The following is a 25,591-nucleotide window of genomic DNA, read 5'->3' as shown; positions in this document are numbered from 1 at the left end:
GCCTTAGCAAACAAATCCTCCTGCCTGTGGTTCAGCCAGGTAGGACAGACAGACATTATCCTCAGGATGGCCAAAGCCAGAGAGTGAACAGGAGAGGGAAGAGATAGAGCAGAGAGATGAGCCCAGCCTGACGACACCTGATTTTTGCTCCCCTCCTCCAGTTCCATCCACCTGCATACCTTTCCCCTCCTGACCCCAAACTGGGACATAAGTCTCTGGGGTCAGACCCTTCTGCAGAGTTGGGTGGCAGGTACCCGAGTTCGCCTGGGGTGCGGTTTCAGCACCGTGGACAGCAGCAGCAGCCCTGCCTGAATCTCCCAGGGATTCAGTGTCTCCTGGTGGATTGAGTGCCCCCTGGAGGCCAACCATCTATCAGGCCCAGGGCAGAGTGAGAGGGGCTTGGTGAGGGGCTGGTCACCTCGCAGGTCAGTAATGCTGGTCATGGGTGTCGGGATCTCCGGGGTGCTGCCTTCATCAGACATGACCACTTACCCTGTAGGGATGCCAGCTATGTACTGGACGCTGTGCTAACTCATTAGATGGGAATAACGAAGCCAGACTCAGAGCATCAATGGAAGAGAGCATTCACCACTCAAAGTGGGGTCCTTCTGACACTTGACAGCTGTTCCAAGACCTTAGGAGAAATCACGTTTCCTTTTAGCTTTTTACCTGTCCCCCAGCCGCTGAATAACTTCATGCATGCTTTCTATCTTTCCCCACCCAAGCTGATTGTAACTCTTACAATCCAGGCCAGGCTTTCCCTTTTTCTGCGTTTCACACATTTCTGTCTGCAGCCTTCTGGTCACTTCCCAGGTGGTCTCAACCACCCCAGACTCCCAGCTCTCCCCTGGGCTGGCCTGAGCCCCAGAGTTAAAGAGTCACAGGAAGTGGAGAAAGTAGATTTATATGTTATATACATTGGTGTTGAGGAGTTTGCAGGAAAACAAAGCAGGAAATTTATATAGAAAATGTGGGATGGATTACATTCTGCATGGTGTTGTCTGTGGATGTCATGTTTGAGAAGCTGAGTTCTCAGTGTGCATGAATGCACACTCACCACAGGTGCCTCACAGTCACACCCACCACTCAGATATGTGCACACAATACACACAGAGACCACAGACACACATATACACACATACATACTGAGATCAGGGACACACATGTACATACATGTACACATAGAAGTAAGGGACACGCATATACACACATACACACACTAAAGTACAGACAGACATGCCACAAACGTGCAACACTTCTAAAGAACACACACACACAACAGGTCTCACCCCCTGGGTCCTCAACACAGCCAGCTTTGCAGGGAAAGATTCAGGCCTGATGGTCAAGCCAACCAGACCCAACATCCCAGCAGGAGGGAAGTTCTGGGATGCTCATGACCCCAGGTTCCTCTCTGCCATTCCACTGACATTCCCTGTCAGTCTCAGAAGCCGCCCTCTGCCATCTGATGTCACCACACTCTTGGTCCCTGAGCTGTGGCCAGGCAGTCCCTTCAGCCTCATCACCCCCCCTATTGGTCTGTGAGGGAACTACATTTGTGTCCACATTCAGACCAAGCACTGTGAGGTGGGCAGGGAAATTGGAAACATCTCTGCACTTTTGGAAAGACTGAGACCTGAAGCCAGGACAGGTGGGAAGTGAAGTGGACTCACCTGAAAGTAGTTGGGGTGGTGGTGGTGAAGAAGCAGGAGGAGAACAGAAATTTGGAAGGGGAAACAGAAAAGGGGAGGTGGAGAAAGTGGAGGTGAGGGGGAGGGGCAGGGGAGATATGGAGGAGAGAATGGGGGAGGGGAGGAGGTGGATTCCCTTGGATGCTGGAGCAGAGACGCTGAAGGACTGACTGAAACAAGTGGGATACAGCGGGACCCCCTCTCTGCCCCACCAGCATCTCTGGCTCTGATCCTGCTCTCTGAAATGGGGTGATTTGCCTCACATACAACCCTGCTTCCTTTCCACCCACCAGCTCTCCTGTGCCATCACCCAGGCCCACCCTCTCTTCCTCCTCAGGTTCCCCCACCGCACCCTCCCCTTGTGTCAGCCCTGACCAGCCAGGCTGCGACTCTGTCCCTGGCTCCCATCCAGGTCCACCAGGGTCTGCCTCACTTCAACCCATCCCCTCGAGAACACCCTGCTCCAAAGATGAGAGGCAGGTACCCCGGGTGCAGGTGCAGTGATAGGACTCTCCAGCAGAGGGAGCAGCTTGAGCAGAGCCCACGGGGCTGGTACTGCCCTGGGGAGAGGAGGAGCAGGGTGGCCTGGCTGAAGCTGCAGCCCTACAGAGTGCAGAGCTGGTCGTGGAGGAGCAGAGCGGTTACCTCGCAGGATTTCCTCCTCTTACCAACTCTTTCCCTTCCCTCTTCTCCTCGTACCCACAGAGCGGCCCCGTCCTATGGACCTGCCCCTTGTGGACAGTATCCACTGTGGGCCAAGCCAGGCCACTCCCCACGCTTTTCTTGTAGGAACAGCTGGATCTTCTTGGCAACCCTCTGAATTCCCTGGCTTCGGCTGTCATAACACTGGGCCGCCACTAGGGGCATAAACCACAGCAATTCATAGTCTCACAGTTCTGGAGACCCGAAGTTCAACAACAAGGTGTTGGTAGGAGTGGTCCCCTCTGAGGCCTCTCTGCTTGGTCTGCACTCGGTTCTTCCCCTGTGGTCTCTCCTCTGTGCGTGTCTGTGCCCTACACTCTCCTTATAAGGACACCAGTCCTATTGGATGAGGGTCTACCCTAATGACCTCATTCTACCTTGATCACCCTAAAAACCCGATTACCAATAGTCACATGCAGCAGTAGAGGGGGGCACGACATGAACAGATGTATTTTTGGGGTGACAGAGTTCATCCCACAGCACCTCCTGAACCTGCGTGTCCGATTGTGCACAGGCAGTGAGGCCTTTCCCGAGGCAGCACAGTGAGCATGGAGGAGCCAGGCTGAAGCCCGGGGCCGTCTGGCTGCACAGCCTGCACCCTTGACCCCACCCTGGAGGCCTCCACTGATGAAGCCAAGGGCCAAGCTGGCCATCAGGGGATGTCTACCGAGGGCTGGACTCAGAGTGACCAATGAGGATCAGGCAGGGCTAGCACCTGCACTTACCTAGGGTTCTCCCACAGAAGATGAGGGTTGGGCACTGTGATGCCTCCCTGTGACAGATGAGGAAAGTGAGGCTTAAAGGGCAGAAAAGCCAGGCCCACCTGACTCCAAAGGCACACTGTGCTGCCATCTTGCTCTGAATCAACACCAGGGATGCCTGGGCAGGGGGGTCCAAGCAGGCCAGCAAGCTGCAGACCTCAAGGGTCATAGGCTGGTGTCCTCCTCTGAGGCCTGATCATGTTCTCTTTGGCCACTCTCATCTGGGAGCTCACTGTCGACTGCCCAGAGCAACTGGGTTTCCTATACACCCTGGCCTGTGCTCCCACCAACACACTCTGGACCACTGGGACCTGGCATGGCCTAGGGCCCCTCTGACTCCTTGGGTGTGGGGGTCACTCTCAGGGACAGGGACAAAAGCTGCCACAGTCTCCACTTTGACTCCACGCCCTTGAGGGAGTAGATGCTCTAGTGGGCTGTGTGTTCATTCCCTTATCCATCACCACCTGTCTCACCTGGAGGACTATGTCACATTTCATGCCTCAATGTCCCCCGTCAGCCCCTCCTGAGTCCCAGTCCCAGGGGACTGATCCTGCGTATTATACAGAAACTGTGCCTGCTTTACTGTGTGGACAGTAGTGCCAAAGGGGCAGGTGAGGACAGGGAGCTGGGATTGTTGGGCTGGGTCCTCCTCAGCACATGGGGCTCTCAAAGGGACCCTATCTGAGCAGTGGAAGAACATATTTTCCAAGGGTCGGGCCAGCTCCACCACATGGGCTGCCCACTTCCTCCACCCTGATCATCACCTTTCTCTCTTCCCCCGGGCTTCCTGTTAGGGCTTCCTCTCAACCCTGTGACACTGAGACCCTGACACTTACCCCAGAGATGCTGCTGCTGCTGCTGCTGCTGCTGCTGCTGCTGGCCCTGCTGTGGGCAGGTGAGTGCCTCAGGGCAGAGTGTGTGGGCTGCGGTGGAGGCTGTGGCTGAGTGGTTTTTCCCTGCAGGGTCCCTGGCTGAGGATCAAGGATTCCGGCTGCAAGTGCAGGGGTCTGTGACTGTGCAGGAGGGCCAGTGCGTCTCCATGCCCTGCACTGTGTCCTACCCCAAGATAGGCTGGACTGAGACCGCCCTAGCTTATGGTTACTGGTTCCTGGGAGGGGCCAAGTCAGGCGAGGATGCTCCTATGGCCACAAACAACTCCAGTCGTAAAGTGAGGGATGAGACCAGGAGCCGATTCATCCTTGTTGGGGACCCCAGGACCTACAACTGCCCCCTGCATATCAGAGATGCACAGAAAAGGGACACAGGGAGATACTTCTTTAGGGTGGAGCGAGGGTCCTATGTGAAAGAGAATTACAAAAAAAAACATGCTGTCTGTACATGTGACAGGTAAGAAATGGGATCAAGGTGAAGACACATGGCTGGGTCCTGAGGTCTCCTGGGCTGGGAAGGAACCTGATTCTCCTCATCTTGGGAAGGACTCAGGGGGACTAATAGGGACTGGACCCTGGGGCTGGCCTGGCACAGAGGCTGCAGTTTGGTGCACACTCAGGGACCCCTCCTCCAGGGCCTGGGTCTCTCTCCCCCACAGTTCATACACCAACACCTGACATCCACATCCAGGGGACCCTGGAATCTGGACACCCCAACAATGTTACCTGTACAGTGTCATGGGCCTGTGACAGAGAGACACCACCCATCTTTTCCTGGATGGGGGCCAACCTCGCACCCCTGGGTGCTGGTACTCCCAACTCATCAGTGCTCACCCTCACACCAGGGCCCCAGCACCACGGCACCAATCTCACCTGTCAGGTGGCCTTGCCAGGTGGTCAGATCAGGGAAAAGACCATCCAGCTCAATGTGACCTGTGAGTACCCAGTCAGAACACTGGGTCCCTGAGGGTGGAAGCAGTTGGGGGCCCCACTGACCCTCATGTGAAAGTGAGTAGGAGCACACCTGTGCCAGGAGTGCCCTGGGGTCATGGGGAGAAGAGAGACTCCCCTGATTCCTTCCCTGTTTCTCCCCACAGACCCCCCACAGCTGCAGGGACCCTCCTGCTCCTGGGAGGACGAGGGTCTCCATTGCAGGTGCTCCTCCCGAGCCCAGCCAGCCCCCTCCCTGCACTGGTGGCTGGGGGAGGCCCTGCTGGAGAGGAACCACAGCAATGCCTCCCACACAGTCACCTTCCACTCAGCAGAGCCCTGGGTCAACAGCTCCCTGAGCATCCATGGGGAGCTTGCGTCCAACCTCAGGCTGGCATATGAGGCCCACAACGCTCACGGGAAAGAGACAGTGACTGTCCTGCTGCTGCCAGGTCAGGTGTGAGGGGGGGAAGCCCAGGGAGGGGGCACACAGCTCTGGACTCTAGAAGACACTAAGTGGGAGAGAAAGTTGCCTGACTCTAGGCAAAGGGGCACTGCAGTCTGGGCCCCTGAGACATTGTCTGGGGAGGGGCTAGGGGACCTGGAGGCTGCAGTCACATGAAGGGTGGGGGACAAAGGAGTCTTGGATGGGAGTGGGCACACTCCTCAGCATGGATTCAAGAAGGCTGGTGCTCAGATACCTGCTTAGGAAAAGAAGAGCTCACCCCAGGTGTCTCGTCTCTGTAGGGAGACCAGGATATGGGACAGGAGTGATTCAGGGGGCTCTTGGGGGAGCTGGTGCCACAGCCCTGCTGGCTGTCTTCCTGAGCCTCATCATGTGAGTGGGGGGTGGCCCCAGCCTGGGCAAAGGCCTCAGGAGGTGGAGATGGTGGTATGTGGGGGCAAGGACACAAAGAATTTCCAAACTTGAAAGCTCAGAGTTGTGACTAGGTGATAAATTTTGGAAGAGGTGCCACAAGTTAAGGCAAACACAAGAAGTCAGCCTCCTGGCACCTTGGCCAGGTGCACTGTGTTCCCAACACCTGGCTGCAGCTGTCTGGGAGGAGGGACGTGTGTTCCTGTCCTGGTCCCTGCAGCCAGGCAGCAGCCTCCACACCTGCCTCTGTGAGCCCTGCCAGGCCAGGCCCCCAGGTGTGAGCCAGCTGGGCTGAAAGGCCCTGTCTCTCTCTTCAGACTGAGGATCTGCAGGAAGAAATGGGCAGAGAAGGCAGAGAGCCAGGAAGGCATCTCCCAGGTGAGTGGCAGGGGCCACATTCCACCCAGTGTCCCTGTGGTGAACACAGGTGTTCCTCCTCTGCCCCCAAACTTGGCCCTCCCCCAGGTTTCCTGGCACAGCCTCTCAGATCTGAGAACTGTCCTCTCCCGCATCCCCCAGAGCCTGTCATTGGCCAAATCCTGTCCTTTGCTTCCTTTTCTGCCAAGCCCCCAACCACTTCCTGGGGTCCCTGGCTCTATCTCCCCTTCCGGATTATTCCCCACACAGCTGTTGTGCTCCCATCATTAACATCAGCAAGCCCAACAGAAACTTGATACAAACAATGTTTATAACTTACAACTTCCTGGGAGTGGTATCCAAACAGTAGGAAGGAACATGAGACCAGCTTTCCTATCTGTAAAATGGGATAACAGTCATATCCATGGAGAGAGGTCATTAGGATTACGTGAGATTAGTAACATGAACAAGCTTTTATGATTAAAATTTGTTAATGGTACAAAGGGGTAAATGAGTGAATGAGCGATAGAGTGAGTGAGTGAATCCTCAGGAAATGGGTGTGAAATGGACAAGTGAGTAAGACCTCCCAAGCCCCAAGTGCCCATCTTCAGACCCCAAAGGCCAGGTTGGATGCCTCTCTGTCCTCCTACTCAGGGTCACCTGAAGGCACCCTCCTCCCACCACCTGCCCCCAGTGCCAGCAGCCTCCCCCTCAGAGAATGAGCTCCACTACGCTGCTCTCAGTTTCCACAACATGAAACCACACAACCCTCAGGCCCAGGAGACCCCGTACTCTGAGGTCAAGATCTGGAAATGATGGCACAACCCCACCTGCAGGAGCTGGCTGGAGCCCAGAAAAAGCATCTCCAAAAAGAAAGGTGTGTCAGGGTCCGATTCTTAAACAGCTAACAGCCCTCTGAGCCAAAGGTCATGAATGGAAACATGAAGTTCCTTGGAGTGGCTGAAGTGGCAGAGATTCCTGGGTTCAAATCCAGGCTCAGCTACTTCCTGAGGGTGTTCCAGCAGGCAAGTCACTTTACCTCTGTGTGCCTCAGTTTCCTGCTCTGTAACGTGGGGGATAATTTGATTACCTACATTGTTAAGTGAGAAAACATGCACCATTGGCATTAAGGACATTGTTGTGTACTAAGTTCACCTCAGGTCAGAGCGAGAGGTCACTTTTGTCTCTACCTCTATCTTCTGCTTGGTTGATGATTTTTAAGAACATGTGTTATCTTCATTGGGTGAAGGGGAGCTTGTATATTTTAAAATATTTCTATTTCTAAATGTAACTCCTTGGCAGGAGAAGATATTTCCCAATACATGTATGTGACAAAGGGTTCATCCAAAGTCAATAAAGACTCTGTAAAGATCTTCCAAAAATCAGTGAGGAAAAGGCAGACAACCTGAGAGAAAAAATGGGATGTTCCAAGGGCCAACAAGCACAGAGGAAGGCTGCAGGCTTCAGCAGCAATCAGGGAACTGCAAATAGAAACTGCAGTGCTCTGCCTCCACACTGTCAAAAATAATAAAAAGAATATAAAAAATACCAGGTGTTGAGAACATATCACTGAGTGATAAAAAGATCCAATCACAGAAAGACAGACACTGTGATCCCGGTTACACACTGTATCTGCCTCCATTAAACTCTGAGAAACAGAGGGCACAGGGCCCCCCACTGGAGAGGCTGATTAACTCCTGCATGAACAGGAGTCAGAGCCTCATCTGGGAGCTGTGCTGGGTCCCACAGGGGGTAGGACTCGTAATGTTCCTGTGAGAGTGGGGGAGAAGGGTAGTAAGGGTCCCTGTGAGAAGGCAGTGCTCACTAAATCATTCATTCACTCACTCACTCATGCATTCATTCATTCACAAGCACTCAGTGAGCATCTAAGTGTCAGTTGGCTGAAGACAAGACAAGAGGGGACCTGTGGACCTGCTCCATGTCCCTGAGAAAGTCCCCACCAGAGACCTCCCTTCCTCCCAACAGAGGAAGGCAGTTTTAGAGCTGCGGTCACTGGTCAGTTTACCATGTTTCCTGTTCACATGCTGTGCATTTTCTAACAATATAAGTGCAGGATTTTTTTAAATCTAATAAGCTGAGGAAGTACAATACTGTTTTCCAAGGCAGATGCACAGTTTTATAACATAGAACAAGGCAAACGAGTTCCATTTTTTAAACATTTTTTTAATTTATTTTAATTATTGTTGAAATACAATTTTCTATCTTTTACTCCCAGCGCAGCCCACCCACCCAGTCCTCCCTTTCTCCCTCCCATTTCCACCTGCCCCTAGTTTTTTATCCATGTGTCCTTACACTTGTTCCTGTAATCCCTTACCCCTTTCCCTCTCCCCTCTGAGCACTGTCAGCCTATTCTCTATTTCAATGTCAGCCTGTTCTCTATTTCAATGTCTTTGGTTAGATTTTGCTTGTTTCTTTGTTTTGTTGTTTAGGTTCCTGTTAAAGATGAGATCATTGGTATTTATCTTTCACTGCCTGGCTTATTTTGCTTAGCATAATGCTTTCCAGTTGCATCCATGCTGTCACAAAGGGTAGGAGCTTCTTCTTTCTTTCTGCTGCATAGAATTTTAATATCTACTCCAACTGTTGATATTTTCTGTTTTTCAGTTTGTTGATAACAGCAAACTTACAGAATCATGGTGGAACCCCTGTGTGTGGTTTAAATTAAATGATCTAGTGTTAATAATGTCAAGGATAGTTTCATGTATTTATTGACCATTTGTGTGTCTTTATAGAAATGTCTAGTCAAATAATTGACCAAATTTTAAGTATGGTTGTTTCTTTTGTTGTTGTTGTTGTTTAGTGACTTTTTTTTCTACAGCTGAGCTGGTTTTTTGTTCATTGGTTTGTTTGAGAATTTGGGGTATATTCTGGATACAAGACATTCATAAAGTCTATATTTGCAGGTATATTTCTCCAAGTCTGTAACTTTTCCTTTAACTCTCTTAATGGTGTCCTTTATAGAACAACAACCTCCTGTTTGCAAAAACCTGTGCCCCTCATGAGGTGACCCTGAAATGTATTGGGACATGGAAGTACAGAGCAAACTAGGTCTGGAGACAGGATGTGGACATTCATGGGGGGCAGCAGGTCACATGGGCAGTGCAGAGGGTGAATATTGGCCACCCAAAGAGAGCCTGGTACGTGCAAATGTTACCTGATGAGGAAAATGGTCTTTGCAGATGGGATGGAGGTGAGAATATTGACCAGGAGAGGATTCTCCCTTGTTAGGTATGGTTCCTGAATGTAGTAACACATGTCCTCTGAGAGAGACACAGCAGTTGACTTTCTGCACACAGAGCAGGATGAGGCAGTGTGCCCAGGCGACAGGCTGCAGTGACCCAGACACCAATCAAGGCTGGCCAAGAGCCCCAGTCTATGGGAATTACAAAGATGGACTCTCCCCTTGAGTCTCTGAGAGTGTGAGTCCCACCAACCACTGGATTTCCACACATCAGAACTCATTTCTCATCACTGGGTTCAGGACATGGGACCCCAAGATGTGGCATCTAGTCTTTCTCTGTTCCATGAGTCTCAGTCCAGACCTTAGAAGGGCAGAATGAGAAGGTATTTTACTTCCTGCATGAACTTCTGTCCCCAAGAACCAAGAGAATAAAACTTGTCAAAAAAAAGGCACTGACTGTGTGGTAACTTGTTTGGATGGCCTCAGGAAAGCAACACAGGTGGGAATTCACAGGGCACCTCTGGGAAAAAGCAGAGAAGGAACTGAGAAAAGACCTCATTCACCACATTCACTCCTCTGTTTCTCTTTGCAGACAAACTTTTCAAGGGTTTCCTGGACTCTGGGATCCCATATCCCCTCCTCCAGTTCTCTGCTCATCCTGCTCCAATCACACCTTCACACCTTTCCCACCAACCACTGAGACCCAGTGACCATGTGTTTTCTTGTGTCTTCTCTTCTCTGTGGGCCACCAGAGCCTGTCCTCCCCCACCACTGCCACCCACTTCCACTGTCACATGTTCCCCCATCTCTAGTCCTAACCACTTCCTCATGTCCATCATTCATGCCAGCGCTCTCACTGATGTCCCCCTGTGGTCATGAGGTAGCTTCTCAGAATGAACATCCCTCTCAAAACCCCTCTCTGGTCCCTGAAACACGGATCTCCCTTCTGTGGCTCAGTGCTGTAGTATCTTCAGTCAGTTAAATTCTATCCTCTTGTCTCAAGAATGACAGCTTCTGGATGACATGGATTTTGGTGCTGGGTTCACAGTTGTATCCACAGTGTCTACAAGAGTGCACACAGTAGGGGTTCAGTCCTACTACTACAGGGAGCATAAATAAACAAATAACTATTATTTTGTTCAAAACAACATAAGAATTACACACACATGTGAATATATAAGAATCTGAAGGGAAGAGCATTTCTGCAGAAGGAACTACACATGCAAAATCTCAGAGTCACAAAGGCCCTGGCCCAGCTGGGTGTGGAGATGGTATGAGATTCTGGAAGAGGGTGGAATCCAGGGGAGAGTCCAGAAGGGCACAGGCCATGCCAGCCCTAAATCCAGCCTGTAGAGTTTGTCCCTCGTTCCCAGTCACAGAGAGGAAACGTCTCTGATCAAACGATGCAGAACCTGGACTTCAGGCATGTGCAAACACAGTCGGGAGACCTGGGTTGAGGACCGAGGTGGAAGCAGGACATTGATGGATTCAGAGACCCAGGAAGAGATGAGGCCCCAGGAACAACCTGGGTCAGGATGGGGAGGAGATGGGCACCGAGCTGAGCTGTGATAAGGAGGAAAGGTAGACACACTTAGTGACATATTGAATCATGAACAAAGAAAGGAAGGCACTGTGTCATCTGCATGACTAAGATCCTGTAAAGTAATGAGTTTGGGGAGGAAGATGGCAGCTCATCTGTAACTATGCTTGGCAGAGCAATCCCAGGGCCATCCTGGAGGCAGTGTCAGTGGAATATTGGGTAGTGATATTCCTGGGTCACTCATCTGAGGCATTAACTGGATTCTGTGTTGGCATCTCTCATGCCCCTTGTGGGCCTCATCACCTTCCTTCTGTGGTACCTGACTCTGAGAGAAGGGACCAGGGTTTTTCAGTCTGGCTGGATCAGGGTGCAGTGGGCAGCAGACCCAACCCCCTGTTTCCTTCTCAAGGGACAAGAGGGAGACTAAGTTTGGGGATGGCAGATCTGGCCCCACAGATTATCTTGAGCACTGAAGGTTCCTCCCATCCTGGACACTCACGAAGGCTGTTCATGTTAGGTCCTCACCCACCACCCCTTCACCTCCTGCCAGCACTTCACCCGATTTGTTGGGGTCCCCAGCCCTTGTTCTGGACAGAGCCACAGGACTCCTCCCCTCCTCATCCCTCCCCTGCCCTCCCCCCCTTCCCCTGGGGCAGAGCTCACGTGAGGATGATGAGGCAGAGGAAGAGGAACAGGGTCTTGGCAGCTGCTACCACAATGGCCACCAGCACCACCCCTGGCCCAGACCCTGATTTTCCTGCAGGAAAGAGAGACAAGGAGGGAGTCACCAGCTCAATGGCAATCCTGTGTCCTTCAGCTCCACTGGGAACCTGGAGGTCGTCCTCCAGGCCTTCCTGCATCAATATACTCAAGACTACCGGTGCCTTTACCCTTGAACCTATCCTGACCCCCTGCAGTTGGATTGAAAGTAAAAGGCCTAATATGAAATTTATCAAAATAATACATTCTGTAAATAAATTAATAGCATGGAGAAGGTGAAAAGCCAACCTATTTAATGGGAGAAATATTTGCTATTCTTAGATCCATTGAGGCTTATCATTCAGCATATATAGAGAACACTTACAGTCCTGGCTAGCAGCTCAAAAGGTTAACGCATCATCCAGATTTGTCAAAGTTGTGCATTTGATCCCTGGTCAGGGCACATGCAAGAAGTAACCAATGAATCCATAAATAAGTAAAACAATAAATAGGTGTTTCTCTCTCTCTGTTTCTCCCATCCTATTTCTGTACAATCAATGTAGAAAATAAATCCTATACCACTTCACACTGGTCAGACTGGTGATCATAAACAAATCAACAAACAACAGTGCTGGCAAGGATGTGGAGAAAAGGGAACCCTTGTGCACTGTTGGTGGGAGTGGAGACTGGTGCAGCCACTGTGGAAAACAGTATGGAATTTCCTCAAAAAAACTAAAAATGGAACTGCCTTTTGACCCAGTAATTCCACTGCTGGGATTATAGTGTAAGAATTCTGAAACACCAATTCAAAAGAAACTATGCACCCCAATGTTCATAGCAATGTTCTATTATTTACAATAGTCAAGTGCTGGAAACAGCCTAAATGCCCATCAGTAAATGAGTTGATCAAAACACTGTAGGACATTTACACAATGAAATACACAGCAGAAAGAAAGAAGTCCTACCCTTTGTAACAGCATGGATGGAACTGGAGAGCACTGTGCTAAGTGAAATAAGCCAGGTAGTGAAAGACAAATACCATATGATCTCACCTATAAGTGGAACCTAATGAGCAAAACAAACAAGCAAGCAAAATAGAATCAGAGACATGGAAATAAAAAAACAATCTGACAGTGACCAGAGGTGAGGGAGGAAGGAAATAATGGGGGAAAGAAGGGGAAGGGTCAAGTCAAGGAACATATATAAAGGACCCATGGACAAGGACAACAGGGGCAGGGTTGTGGGAGAGGGGGGGTGGGCAGGGCAGGAGATAGTGATAGGGGGAAATGGGGAGTTCTCTAATTGAACAGCAATTTAAAAACTAAAATAAATCTTTAACAAAAGAAATCATTCTTTTTTATTATTATTGTTGTTAGAGTACAGTTGTCTCCATTTTCCTGCCACCACTCCCACCTCAATCCCACCATCCTGGCCTTGTCCATGGGTCCTTTACACATGTTCCTTGATGACCTATCCCCCTTTTTCCCCCATTATCCCCTTCCTTCTTCCCCTCTGGCATGTCAGATCATTTTTTTATTTTATTGTCTCTGGTTCTATTTTGCTTGTTTGTTTGTTTTGCTGATTAGGTTCCACTTATAGAAGAGATCATATGGTTTTTGTCTTTCAGAACCTGGCTTATTTCATTTAGCATAATGCTCTGCAGATCCATGAGTGCAGGCTGTAGACCAAAGGGTCACCATTTCGATTCCCAGTCAGGGCACATGCCTGGGTTGTGAGCCAGGTCCCAAATGGGGGCTACATGACAGTCAACCACACATTGATGTGCCTCTCCCTTTTTCTCCCTCTCTTGCCTTCTCTCTAAAAATAAATAAACAAAATCTTGCAAAATATGGGCAACAGATATTTTTAAAATTTCTTCAGAGATGAATACAAATGGACAGTAACTCCACAAGAAAATAAGTGGCTTTATTATTATTACACACAAATGCAAATCAAAGTCATGGTGAAACAGCCCTTCATCCCCACTCATGACCTATATAATATTTTTCAAGGAGAATAACAATGCAGGTCATTGTGAGGAGAAATGGGAAGACTTATACTTTGCTTTTGGGAACCTGAAATGAAGCTGCCACCATGGAGGTCAGTCTGCAGTTTCTTCTAACAGTGACACACAGACACTACCCTGTGACCCAGCAACTCCACTCCCAGGCATACGCCCTAAAAATCATATGTTCCAACAAAAAAAGCATAACCAATATTCATAGCAGTGTTCTCACCATCAAAAAGTGGAAACATTCAAATGTCTACATAGTGGTGAATAGACAAGCTGAAATAAGCTGAATGTGATACAACCATACAATGGGATGTTAGTAAATACTGTATACAAAAGATGTGTTATGGAATTGTCCACCTGAGCCTATATGATATTATTAACCAATGTGACTTCAATAAATTCAATAAAAATAAAAATAAATAAATAAAAATTTAAAAATACATAAATTAAACTATTGGAGGGGAATTAAACATGAGCCTGGCTGACTGACTCATCAGGGGAAGGAGGATCAGGGACCCTGAGAGACTGCTCTGCATGTGGGTGGTGCCTTGTTCTCCTGGTGCAGCTGACAGGGGCTGGGAGAGTACTCAGAACAGGGGGCCCAATGTGCAGGTACTCACAGCGTCCAAGGGGGAGGAGGAATAGAGGGACACTGGGTTCACCCACAAGGGGGAGCCTGGTCATCGGGGAGGAGTCCAGGGTGATGCAGCCACTGGCCCTGCCCTGACTTGGAAGAGGCCGAGCTCCCTGCAGCCCACAACAGGTTCCTTCCTACCTGGACCGTCTCTTGGGCTGATACTGATTGCTGGGCTCTGGGAGGCACCTGGGACAGGACGAGAGGGTGAATGTGGTGAAGCACATGTAGGCATCCCCCCACCACCAGAGGCAACAACAATGCAAGACAAACAGGGCTGTGTCCTCTGGGTCCCCTCCTCAGCCAGGCCTCCAGGACAAAAGTGGCCAGGGTCCCGAGCTTGGATTCTGAGTCTCCTGCCCCTCAGAGCCCTGAGCATGGGGCCTAGCACTCACAGGTAACGTTGAGCTGGATGGTTCTCTCCACAGTCACACCCGCTGTAGGGAGCTGCACCTGACAGGTAAGGTTGGTGCCGTGGTCCTGGGGCCGTGGGGTGAGGGTGAGCACAGAGGACAGATTATGGGTCCAGGGGCCGAGGGAGGGGTGAGTAGGTGACGTCCAGGAGAAGAGCAGGGGTGTGCCCCGCTCACAGGCCCAGGTCACAGAGCAGGTCAGGTTCATGGGGCGGTTGCACTCCAGGGTCCCTGGGATGAGGATGTCAGGTGTGTGGTTGAGGGCTGGTGAGGAGAAGTGGGGACAGGGGATCAAAAAGAGGGTCCCAGGTGTGGCCCTGAGAGATGCCTCAGGCTTCAGTCCAGCTCCTCCCTCTGAGCCCCAACATGCTGTACCTCCAACCCCCTCCCAGGATGAGGCCATCCCAGCCCTGCCCTGGGGCCACCATGAACTTCCCCATGGCCTCTCTGGGAGCCTGTTCCTTACCTGTGACACTTACGAAGAGCATGTTCCATCAGTGAGGATAGAATACACCATATTCTCTCTCCCCCTGGAAATGGTACAGTCCCTCATCCGTCCTTCTGGCATCTCTGATGTCCAGGGAGCAGTCCCCCATCCTGGGATCCCCAAGGAGGAGGAATCTGCCCCTGGTCTCCTCCTGCACTTCACGATCTCTGTTGTTTGTGGCCACTGGAGCATCCTGGCCTGAAGTGGCCCCTTCCCAGTACCAGTAGCCATGACCAGAGTCAGACTAGTATCGCCAGGGAGAGGCAATGGAGCAGGGCACGAAGGCACACAGGCCCTCCTGCACCATCAGGGACTCCTGCACTCTCACCACATATCTTCTACTGTGAACCAGGGACCCTGCAGGAAAACAAGGCTCAGCCACAACCTCCACCCTGTCACCTCCCTGCAGCACTCACCGGCCCACAGCAGGGGCAGCAGCAGGGGCAGCATCTCTGGGGGCTTCAGGGCTCCTGTGGGTGAAAGGAGAAGAAAGGCGGTGAACTGGAGGCTGTGGGGAGTGAGTCTCTCAGAAGTTCAGAAGGAACACAGCAACTCCCCATCCGCAGAAGAGGAAGCTCTGAGCTGGAGCTCATCCCCTCTCTGCAAAGAGTGGGTGGACCCCCCCCACGGCCCAGAGACCCCAGGGACATGGGTTCTGGCCTCCAGCTTCCAGATGGGTGAGGCCCATGCTGACCTAGGAGGGGGACAGCAGGGGCCTCTGCAGATCCTCTGCAGATCCGAGGCTTGACAGTCGATGGGTGGGGGCCTGCGTCCTCCTGCCCAGGCTGAGGTGCTGCTGGTGCCTCAGTCTGCACTGGGAAGTGGTTGCTTCCCAGCCTGCGAGGCACAGTGTTGTCTAGACACATAGTTCCACATCAGGGACATCTGCCTGCCCACTCGGGATGTTTGGCAATGTCTGGCCACATTTGAGTGTCACAGCTAGGGAGGAGGGCATAACTGGAAGTTACTGGGTAGGGTCTGGAGACATTTCTACACATCCTGCACAGGACAGCTTCCGACAACAAGGCCAAAGTTCAGCAGTGCCAAGGTCAAGAAACTTTGATCTAGTACCCAGAGGCAGGCAGGCACGGGCTGTGGTTATGCAGCGTGTAAAAGAAAAGTAACAGTCTTAGTAAAGTGTAGGAGGCAGCCACTCATTCATTCATTCACTCACTCACTCATTCACTCACTCACTCATTCATTCTTCTCTCCTTCACTAATTGATTCATTCATCCATTCACTTGCCATTTCATCCATTCACTTGCCATTTCATTCCTTCATTCCTCCTTTCATTCATTCCCTTGCTCATTCATTCATTCCCTTGCTCATTCATTCACTCAACCCTTCTCTCCTTCACTCACTCATTCACTCATCTATTCATTCATTCTTTCACTCATCCATTCATTCACTCATCCATTCATTCATTTACTTATCCATTCATTCATTTACTTATCCATTCATTCACCCATTTACTCATGCATTCATTCATTCATTCATTCAACAACCACAGAGTGAGCCTGTGCCTTGTGTGGGGGCTGGAGGCAGAGGGGACCTTGCAGACCCCATCCATGCCCTCAGGTGTTCCCCACCTGTGGGAGAGACAGACGACCTACAGGACCTGCCTGGTGAATGTTGTGATGGTAAGACATGGCTGGGCAATTACTAGAGGCTCCATGGACTGGTGGCTCTTGGGCACAGAGAGCAGACTGGAGATTGGATGTGGCCTGGACTCTCAGGGGGCAAGAAGGGGGATTCCAGCTGTGGGCCCAGGACAGCACAGAGTTGCAGGCCAGAGGGGAAGAGCGTTCTGCTCTCTCCCTGCTCAGGGATGCTTGGCCAGACCTGACACCCCCCGGGGACTCCAGGTCTCACTTCCCTGTCCCCTGCCCCATCACCCCTGCTGGAGGCCACCCTGCCCCACCCAGGACAGCTGCTTCTGATGGTGTGGACACCTGCCTGCCCCCTTACCATCAGCTCTCTGATTGCCATGTGGGAGATTGGCCTGTCTGTTCCCCAAGCATTCATTGCGCTGCAGCTGGGGGCTGGGGGCTGGGGATGGACAGGCAGATGCTGGCTGCTGGCGGGGCTGTGGTGGGGTGTAGCTCAGGGAGCTCTCAAACCCTTCCCGTGGAGGGGTCAGCAGTGGCTGCACAAGGAGGGGACTTCAGCTGCTCTCGTCCCAGCCCTGGGCTTGGCCTCATCCCAATTCTCAGAGTCTCTCATCCCCAGAACCCAGAACCCTGGGCTCAAGGCACGTGCTGAACAGGCCCCAGGCCCTACTTCAAGGCCTCATCCTCTCTAGGCCTGGGGACCCCAGGACGAGGCCCCACACACCCCTGTCCTGGCATCAGCAGGGCCCAGAAGGTCTGGGTTCCTGGCATCCTGAGGCTGAACCCGGGAATAAGGTGGAGCTGCTGGGGCTGGACCCAGCTAAGCTGAGGTCATCGCTGGCCTGGACTAGCTCCTACCCCTTCCCCATCCTCTCTCACATCTCCCGAGCAGGGGAAGCCCACACACCAGCCGCCTATGCACACTTGGCACCGTGACACGATGACACAGAGACACCTGGGCACTAGCAGGTACCACACTCAGAAGGTGAGCCCCCCTCTGTCTACAGCCCCTACCCAGGGCAGCGCCATACCCTCAAGGAGGGAGGATTCCCACCAGGGGGCTGTAGTGAGGGCTGAGCTCAGGACAGTTAATATTGAGCCAATTAGACTGACAGCAGTGACTGAGTCCCATAGAGTTGTTGCGGGGGAGGAGGAACTCCCACCACACAGGCCCCCAAGGGCTGCCCTCAGCATCCGCCTGAACGAGTACCTGACAGGGCAGAAGGTCTGCAGTGAGGGGTCTCCCGGTTCTCACAGGAGGATTGGACGGACCTGCCTGCATGACTCTGCAGGCTGACAGGGAACTCAGCTCAGGATTTCATAACCTCATACCAAGGACTGGGCATTTCACACAACAGAAACGTATTTAACGGTCGGAAGTCCAACTTTGTGTGTCAGCAGATTTGGTTGCTGGTGTGAGCCCACCTCCTGGCTTGCTGGTGGCTGACTTCTCCCCGTCCTCACGTGGCCTTTTTATTTTCTTTTTGCATGTGGGAAGAGGAAGAGGAAATTGCTTTCTGTTTCTTTTCTTACAAGGCCATCAATCTTCGGGGGCCACTTTCACGAACTCCTTTAATCTCCATTATTCTGAAATAACTATCATGTCACTTCAACATATGGATTTGGGGGAACACGATTCCGTCTAAAGCATTCAGATTCCATTGGGGTCCCCACATCCCATCCATCCTTGTCCTTACTGTAGGCAGTTCCATACCTGTCACATGCAGGAACAGCAAACGTGTAGTAAGTATATTTTGTGTCTTCCTTCAAGTTGAAACACGTGTCCCAGCTCCATCATCCAGGTGTTGGCGAAGCTGAAGGCACAGTTACATTTCCCAGGGTCCCTCAGGGGGCGGATGGGCGTGGAGTGTCAACCCTGCAGGATTTGATCTAGGTGGGTTGTGGCTACCAGGGGGCATCCTTCCCTGCCTTGTCCCTGTTCTGGGACGGCAGGCACGGCGGCGTCTCTGGAACGGGGCGTGCCAAGCCCTTTCCTGGCTTCGTCTGTTGTCTGAGTTCCCTCTTTCAAGGAATCAAGAGGAAGGCCAAAAGGAGGGCCAAGAGGAAGTGAGGTAGCTGTGATGGTTTCGGTGTGCGCAGAAGAGGAACCTCAGACCCTCTCTCAACCACAACCAGGCTGTCTCGGGAGATTTGTTCACTTCCTCCTTTTTCAGAGGGGGTCACCGCAGTCCCGAAAGGGCACCAGACATGCCACAGGAACCCGGGAGTCATGGCTGCCACCCTGTGTCCTGGCTGCCTGCCCATACCCTGTCCTTTGCTACCTGCTTTTTGCGCCGGAGACCACGACCCTCTCATCATGCTGTCTTCTCTCTCTCTCTCTCTCTCTCTCTCTCTCTCTCTCTCTCTCTCTCTCTCCCTCCCTCCCTCCCTCCCTCCCTCTCTCTCTCTCTCTCTCTCTCTCTCTCTCTCTCTCTCTCTCTCTCTCTCTCCATAGGTTCCTGACATGCAACTTTGTAACAGCACCCCCCATCCAAGGCTGAACGAGTGGGTGTGTTCTGGGCTTCACGGACCACCTTCTTGTGGTTTTAGCCACTAGATGGCAGTATTGACTCTTCAATTTCTGGTCCTCAAGCGGCTATTGCAATCAGGTGAAAGCGTTTCTGAGACTTCTGTAATTAGTGGGAAATGGTCTGGTTAATTGCCTAAAGCCAGTTAGCGTGTGTATTTAGTGTCAATTAATTACTGTTCTAAATACTTTACCTACAATAGATGGTTTGAGCTTTATGTCCACCCACCGGGGTCTGTAGTGATTGATTTCCACTGTAGGAATGATAATGAGGTCACAGGTGTATCTCTTTTTTAAGAACAGATTCATTGAGGTATCATGGATATACAAAAACAGCACATATTTAATGAATGAAATTTGATGTGTCAGGGCATATGCATACACCTGTTCAAACCGTCACTATAATGAAGGTTAGAAACATATCTATGGCCTCTCAGTGTTTCCCCGTGTCTTCTGGGGTCTGGTTTGCTTTAAGAAAATGTAGCATGAGGTCTACTTGCTTAACAAAAGCTTTGAGAGCACAATACAGCATCGTGAACTGCAAGCACCGTGTTGCACAGATCTCTACAATGTATTCATCTTGCATTTCTGAAACTTTGTACCCACTCACTGTTTTCCCTCCCTCCAGGCCCTGGGATCCACGACTCTCTTCTCCGCGGCTATGAGTCTGAGTGTTTTAGATACTTCGCAGAAGTGGCATCAGGAAGTTCGTCCTTCTGTGCCTGGTTTATTCCATTGAGCATCATGGTTTATAAGAAATAGAAGAGAGGTCTTCAAGTGGAGAGGGCAGGATGTGAAATACAGCCAGGCACTGCTCAATAGGTTCTGAGAAACTCGTCACTAGGCGATTTCGTCATTGGGCAGGTGTCACTGAGTGTGCTTAACAAAACTAGATGGCGTCGCCTAAGCTACCCGGTGAACCACTGTGGACGCGCATTCCGATGTTGACCGAAATGGCGTTATCACTTTCAACTTCATATAGAATTTAAAAGGACAAAGTATCAAAACAACCATTTATTAATGAATACACAATATAATCAAAGATGTAAATGGTGACATCAATAACATCATATTTAGGGCGAAGGTGTAGAGTTTTTGTATGTGATTGAAGTTAAATGTCATTAGCTTTTGTGGATGAAAAGGGGGTCCTGTGGAAAGTGAGCTTGGCGAATGATCTGATCATAAATCCCTAGCTGGGTGGGTCACAGTGGTAGTCACCCCCAGACATGTAACATCTTGGGTAAAAGAGGTTCACCTTTGCCTTAAGCAAGACCTGCCCTTTGTTCTTCTGTGTCTTGGTTAATGCAGGAGAACATGACTCTGTTCAGAACCCTCCTCCTAAAGCATGACCACTCCCAAGAAAGCACATCATCTTAACAGTCTCATAATAGACCCCCGCTGTGCTTTCCCCACCTTCAGTTAAATCTCCACTTTAAATTCACCAATGAAGAACCTCTCTCCCTTCTTTCCTCCCTTCCTTCCCTTGACCTTGGTGTGTGACCCCAAGGGTGCTGTGTAATTTCCAAGGCCTTGCAAGTAATAAACGTTTATTTTTTTTATTTCAAAGTTTGCTCTTGGTCACTGCAGAGGGAGCCTTACGTGTGCAGTTTCAAGTACATACAAGAAACTGCAGCTCTGGCTGGTGTGGCTCAGTGGGTTGGGCATTGTCCCACCATCGAAAAGTCTCCGGTTCAATTCCTGGTTGGGGAACATGCCTGGGTTACGGGCCAGGTCCTCGTTTGGGGGCATGCGAGAAGCAACCGATCAGTGTTTCTCTTTCTCTCTTCCTTCTCCTCTCTCTAAAAACAAATAAATAAAATATTTTTTTAAAAAAGAAAAAGAAGCTGCAAACCTGTCATTCTCCAGAACATTTGTGATCCTGCTTCCCAGCAATTGTCATCTGTTTTGGCTCAAATAAACTCCTATAAAAATTCTCTATCATTTTGGATGTTCTTACCTTGACACATAGTAATAGGCTGTCACCACACTGAGATATTTTATGACCTCACTTTTCAGAGGGCAGACCTACCTTGTAGGAAGTTTATCTTGAATCTTATCAATGTTATCTTAAATCTGATCTTCCTTAACATTTTGTTTTTAGACAGAGGGGAAGGGTAGGAGAAAGGGAAAAAAACATCAATGTGTGGTAGCCTCTTGCATGTCCCCTACTAGGGAACCTGACCCGCAAACCAGGGCATGTGTCCTGGCTGGGAATGGAACCCACGACCCTTTGGTTTACAGGCCAGTGCTCAATCCACTGAGCCACACCAGGCAGGGATTGCCCTTTGTATCTTATGCACCTCTAAGAGTCTTTAGACCAAGACGAGTGCTGCTGTGTCTCACCACTCCAGTAGCTGGATGCTCTGGAGTGACAAGGTTTTTCCAGAGAGGCACAAAGAGGGGTCAGATGTGAGTCATTGGCTCCACAAGGTTTATAGTTCCATAAAGATTCCAGGTGAACCCTCCCTGCGGGCTCCAGGCCTAATAAACAGGGAGGCGTGCCTGGTTTATGAGTGTATGCTCTGTTTGAGCTGAGCAGAACCTTGCCCTGGGAGGGGCTGTGGCATTTTTCTCTCTTGATTAGAAGGCACAAAGCTTGATTCTCGCAGTATAAGCCCCGACAGCTGAGTTTTCACTTTTTACGTAAAAATGGTGTGTAGGTTGATAGGAGATTTGTTGGTATGGCTCACAGCCCATGCAAGTACCTGGTTTCAGCTTTGGCTGCCAAGGCATTCACTTCAAAGATGGTTTTCTGGGGCGGGGGGGTTGGGGAAGCACATTATCAGCCACACAACTAGATAAGAGCCACTCCACCTCTCTCCACAAGGCTCTATTATTTTAAACATCTTGGCTAATTTTGATAACGGACCATTTAGGCTACTTGGGCTTCTCTCTCTCTCTCTCTCTCTCTCTCTCTCTCTCCTGGCCATTTAAATTCCTGCTATGTGTTTTAAATTCACCAATGAAGAACCTCTCTCCCTTCTTTCCTCCCTTCCTTCCCTTGACCTCAGTGTGTGACCCCAAGGGTGCTGTGTAATTTCCAAGGCCTGTAAGTAATAAACGTTTATTTTTTTTATTTCAAAGTTTGCTGTTGGTCACTGCAGAGGGAGCCTTGCAATGAAGGTAAGAGCCACTAGGGCCGGTCCAGCTGCAACACTGGCTATCAATAGGCTGAGACCAGCACAAGACAGCTCCAGAAGGAGATGAAGTCCCCTCAAGGCTGCTCCCCCGGCTCTCACCTGTCCCCAGGTGAACATTAGGGATGGCTGAGCAGAGCGACAGGCACTGTGGATGTGTCTTTCTGGAGGGAACGGTCCTGGACCAAAGGGACCCATTTGTCTGCGTGCATCAAAGGCACTGAGACACAGACAGCAGTTTTCAGACAAGAAAGTGAGGATTTATTAAGTTGATGGCACCCTGCCCGGAGTCACAGGTGGCTCAGGCTCAAAGACCTGGCTGTCTGGTGGCTTCCAAGGGATGGGTTATATAGGGGGATAATCAATAATCGTGGTGACCAAAGGAGGTAGGGCCGTGGTCTCTACTGACTGATTGGGGCTAGGGTAGGGGGGTAATCAACCATGGCATTTGGTTCTGATGTCAGCCATGGAATTAATTGTCCTGTGCGATTTCACAAGAATTTGTTCTGCTTTTCTGGGTCTGCAGCTAAAATCACAACTGAGGCCAAGATATTACATTCAGTTTGATTAAAAACTGTCTCAACAGTCAACAAGACCCAGGGCCTTGCTTCTAAGACTACTGGATGCTGACCGGAATCTTGCTGGTCCCGAGGGAGGCGGGTGAGTCAACGTGCCAGGCGAGGCCGGTTTAAGTGAAAGGGAAAAACAATAAAAATAAAAGGTCAGATGAAAGAACATAAGATTTCTGGGCAGTTCCAGGAATCACTTCCCAACACATGCCAGACTTCTCAGCTTAGGAAGGTTCAGGGGCTAAGGACGTAGGAAGCCCACCACTCCTGAGTAAAGAGACAGGGTCTCAGAGGTCCCAGGTTATGGGGACACCCAGGATGGGTGGCCGTGTCCAGCTCTGGGGTCTGCTCAGAGGCACTCCGTGGGCTCTGCTGTTTCGGTCCTGGTTCCGTCACAGGCCAGGACAGTTGGATACAAGGGGAGGATCTTTTCCTGCCATGACTTGGCACACATCTCTCTCTGTTAGGGATGCTCCCTCATGGGTGTTGCCGAGTAGACTCGCTCAGATGCTGTCTGTGGCAGGGGCAGCTGGTCTCCTCCCATAATCCACCCCCCTCCTTTTTCCTTGGTAATAAGGGTCCTAGACACATGGGAGCCCACCTAAAAAACTGCACCCACCAGCTTCCCCTGCAGGTAAGTGTGGCCACATGACAACATTTTGGCCAGTGAGATGTAAACGGAAGAGCTGTGAGCCATTCCCAGGAAGGTGCTCTGCAGGAGAGTAGTTGCCACCACTTCCTCCTTCTTTATGCCTGGTGGGTGGGCATGATGGTGGAGCTCAGGCAACCACCTTGGATCAGGAGGTGGGAGCCTCAGGGGTCACAGAGCAACAACATGGAAGGAGCCTAGGTTCCTCATTATCACAAAGCTCCCCAACTCACCTATGACTGCCCACCACCAGCCTGCTTGGATGAGAGATGAGTCGATGACTGCACTGGTGATTATTTTTGGCTCCTTTTGGCTGAATGCAACCCTAAACAGTAGGATGTCTTAGGGAAGAGGAAAGCTGGGTGTGTGCTTGCACAAGGGCCTGGGTAATAAGTGAGAGAGGAGGGCGGGAGAGTCTGCATCCCAGGACAAGTGACGATGGAGGAGTGTTTGCAGTGATGCCACGTGGGCAGGAAGGAAGGGACCATAGCCAATGGCTTCAGTTGAGCCAAAGGCAGAAGGTCCACTTCACATGTCTTCTGGGGACCACATTTGAGTGCAGGGAATGACCCATTAAATATCTTCAGTGGTAACTAATACATTATTTTCCTTTTAAATACACATGTGTTTTACATATGGATTTTTGGGGACACAGTAAAAGACTTCAGAGATATTTAATAAACCACCAGCCACTCAGAGGTGTGTATTCACTTACCTAAGTCTAACTAAACTTCGGTCTAACATCTGAGAAGCCCAAGTGAAGAAGGATATTGAATGGTATGATTCCACTCTGGTAAAATTATTCATGTGTGTATAAATATATATATATATATATATAACCTCAGAACTGAAAAGATTAGTAGAAAAAAGCTTGATATAGCTCCAGAGAGTCAAATTATGACCGGTGATATTTTCACAGCATTAATTAAATCATAATAAATCATTGTATATGTATTTATTCTATGTATAAAATATTTTATTTGTTTACATATTTATAATTGTAAAATGTATGCAGGTATACATATTTTTATATATTTAGAGAACTACTTATATATTTATCTAATCTTAGATTTATTATAAAGATTCATCACAAAGCATTTTGAATAATTTAACTATTAGGATAGTGTTAATTTTTTTAAAGAAGTTTCCAAATGCGCTGGCCAGGTAGCTCAGTTGGTTGGAGCATCATCCCAAGAGGCCGTGGTTGCAGGTTCCCTACTCAGGGAATGTACAAGAATCAACCAATGAATGCATCAATAAGTGGAACAACTGCCCATCAGCCCTGGCTGGGTGGCTGCATTGATTGGGGCATCATCCCATACACCAGAAGGTTGCAGGTTCAATCCCCAATCAGGGCACATGCCCAGGTTTCAGGTTTGATCCCTGCTTGGCAACCAATCAACCTCTCTCTCTCCCTTCCCCTCTCTCTCTCTAAAATCAATAACTATATTCTCAGGTAAGGACCTGTTTTAAAAATATAATAACTAGAACAACAAATTGATGTTTCTCTTTCCCTTCCTCTCTCTAAATAAATAAATAAAAATAAATGTACATTAAAAAAATAATTTTCCAGTTTTTTAATGGCCAATGCTTTCCTTTTGCCATTAAAAGTGTTGTATGTGTTGGTATGAAAATGAAAGACGATCCCATTCCCAACTACAGGTTGAAAGACCTAGTGGATTACCCGCTCTGGCAGTGTCTCCCAGCCCCCTCTCCCCCCAACTCCCGTCTTCCCTGTCTCGCTCCGCCCACCAGTCTCTCTCCCAGCTTTCTCAACCTGCAGCCCTGACTAGTCTGTCCCAGCCCCCTCTCCCGCTTCCAGCCCGCCCACCCCGCCCCCCAACCAAGGTTGAATTTCCGGAACTGCCTGGAGGTCCCGCACCAACTGTGGTGCACGTCTCAGCG

The 25,591-nt window shown here is 50.2% G+C and overlaps 1 protein-coding gene, 1 long non-coding RNA gene and 1 pseudogene across 2 annotated transcripts in view; 2 read left to right on the top strand and 1 right to left on the bottom strand.

Moving 5' to 3' along the window:
* The window catches only part of LOC114510594, a 58,059-nt gene extending 50,895 nt beyond the window's left edge, over positions 1-7,164 (top strand). Inside the window, exons 7-14 of the mRNA XM_036012864.1 lie at positions 3,669-3,762; positions 4,114-4,314; positions 4,701-4,769; positions 4,887-4,976; positions 5,139-5,423; positions 5,719-5,809; positions 6,166-6,226; positions 6,860-7,164. Of these exons, the coding sequence (XP_035868757.1) occupies positions 3,669-3,762; positions 4,114-4,314; positions 4,701-4,769; positions 4,887-4,976; positions 5,139-5,423; positions 5,719-5,809; positions 6,166-6,226; positions 6,860-7,021 (1,053 nt within the window). The 3' untranslated portion in view covers positions 7,022-7,164. The remainder of the gene's footprint in view (positions 1-3,668; positions 3,763-4,113; positions 4,315-4,700; positions 4,770-4,886; positions 4,977-5,138; positions 5,424-5,718; positions 5,810-6,165; positions 6,227-6,859) is intronic.
* LOC118497754 lies at positions 5,188-6,899 on the top strand. The gene is made up of 4 exons (XR_004900287.1): positions 5,188-5,423; positions 5,719-5,809; positions 6,166-6,226; positions 6,860-6,899. It is a non-coding gene; the product is annotated as an uncharacterized LOC118497754 (long non-coding RNA).
* A 3,359-nt stretch (positions 7,165-10,523) lies between the features above and the next one.
* Positions 10,524-16,106, bottom strand: LOC118497748 (annotated as a pseudogene).
* Positions 16,107-25,591: the final 9,485 nt, after the last annotated feature.

The sequence above is a fragment of the Phyllostomus discolor genome, chromosome 12 (genome assembly GCF_004126475.2).
Source record: "Phyllostomus discolor isolate MPI-MPIP mPhyDis1 chromosome 12, mPhyDis1.pri.v3, whole genome shotgun sequence".
NCBI classification, from domain to species: Eukaryota; Metazoa; Chordata; class Mammalia; order Chiroptera; family Phyllostomidae; genus Phyllostomus; species Phyllostomus discolor.
The sequence above is the reverse complement of the archived record's forward strand: the minus strand, read 5'-3'. Positions and strand labels throughout refer to the sequence as shown.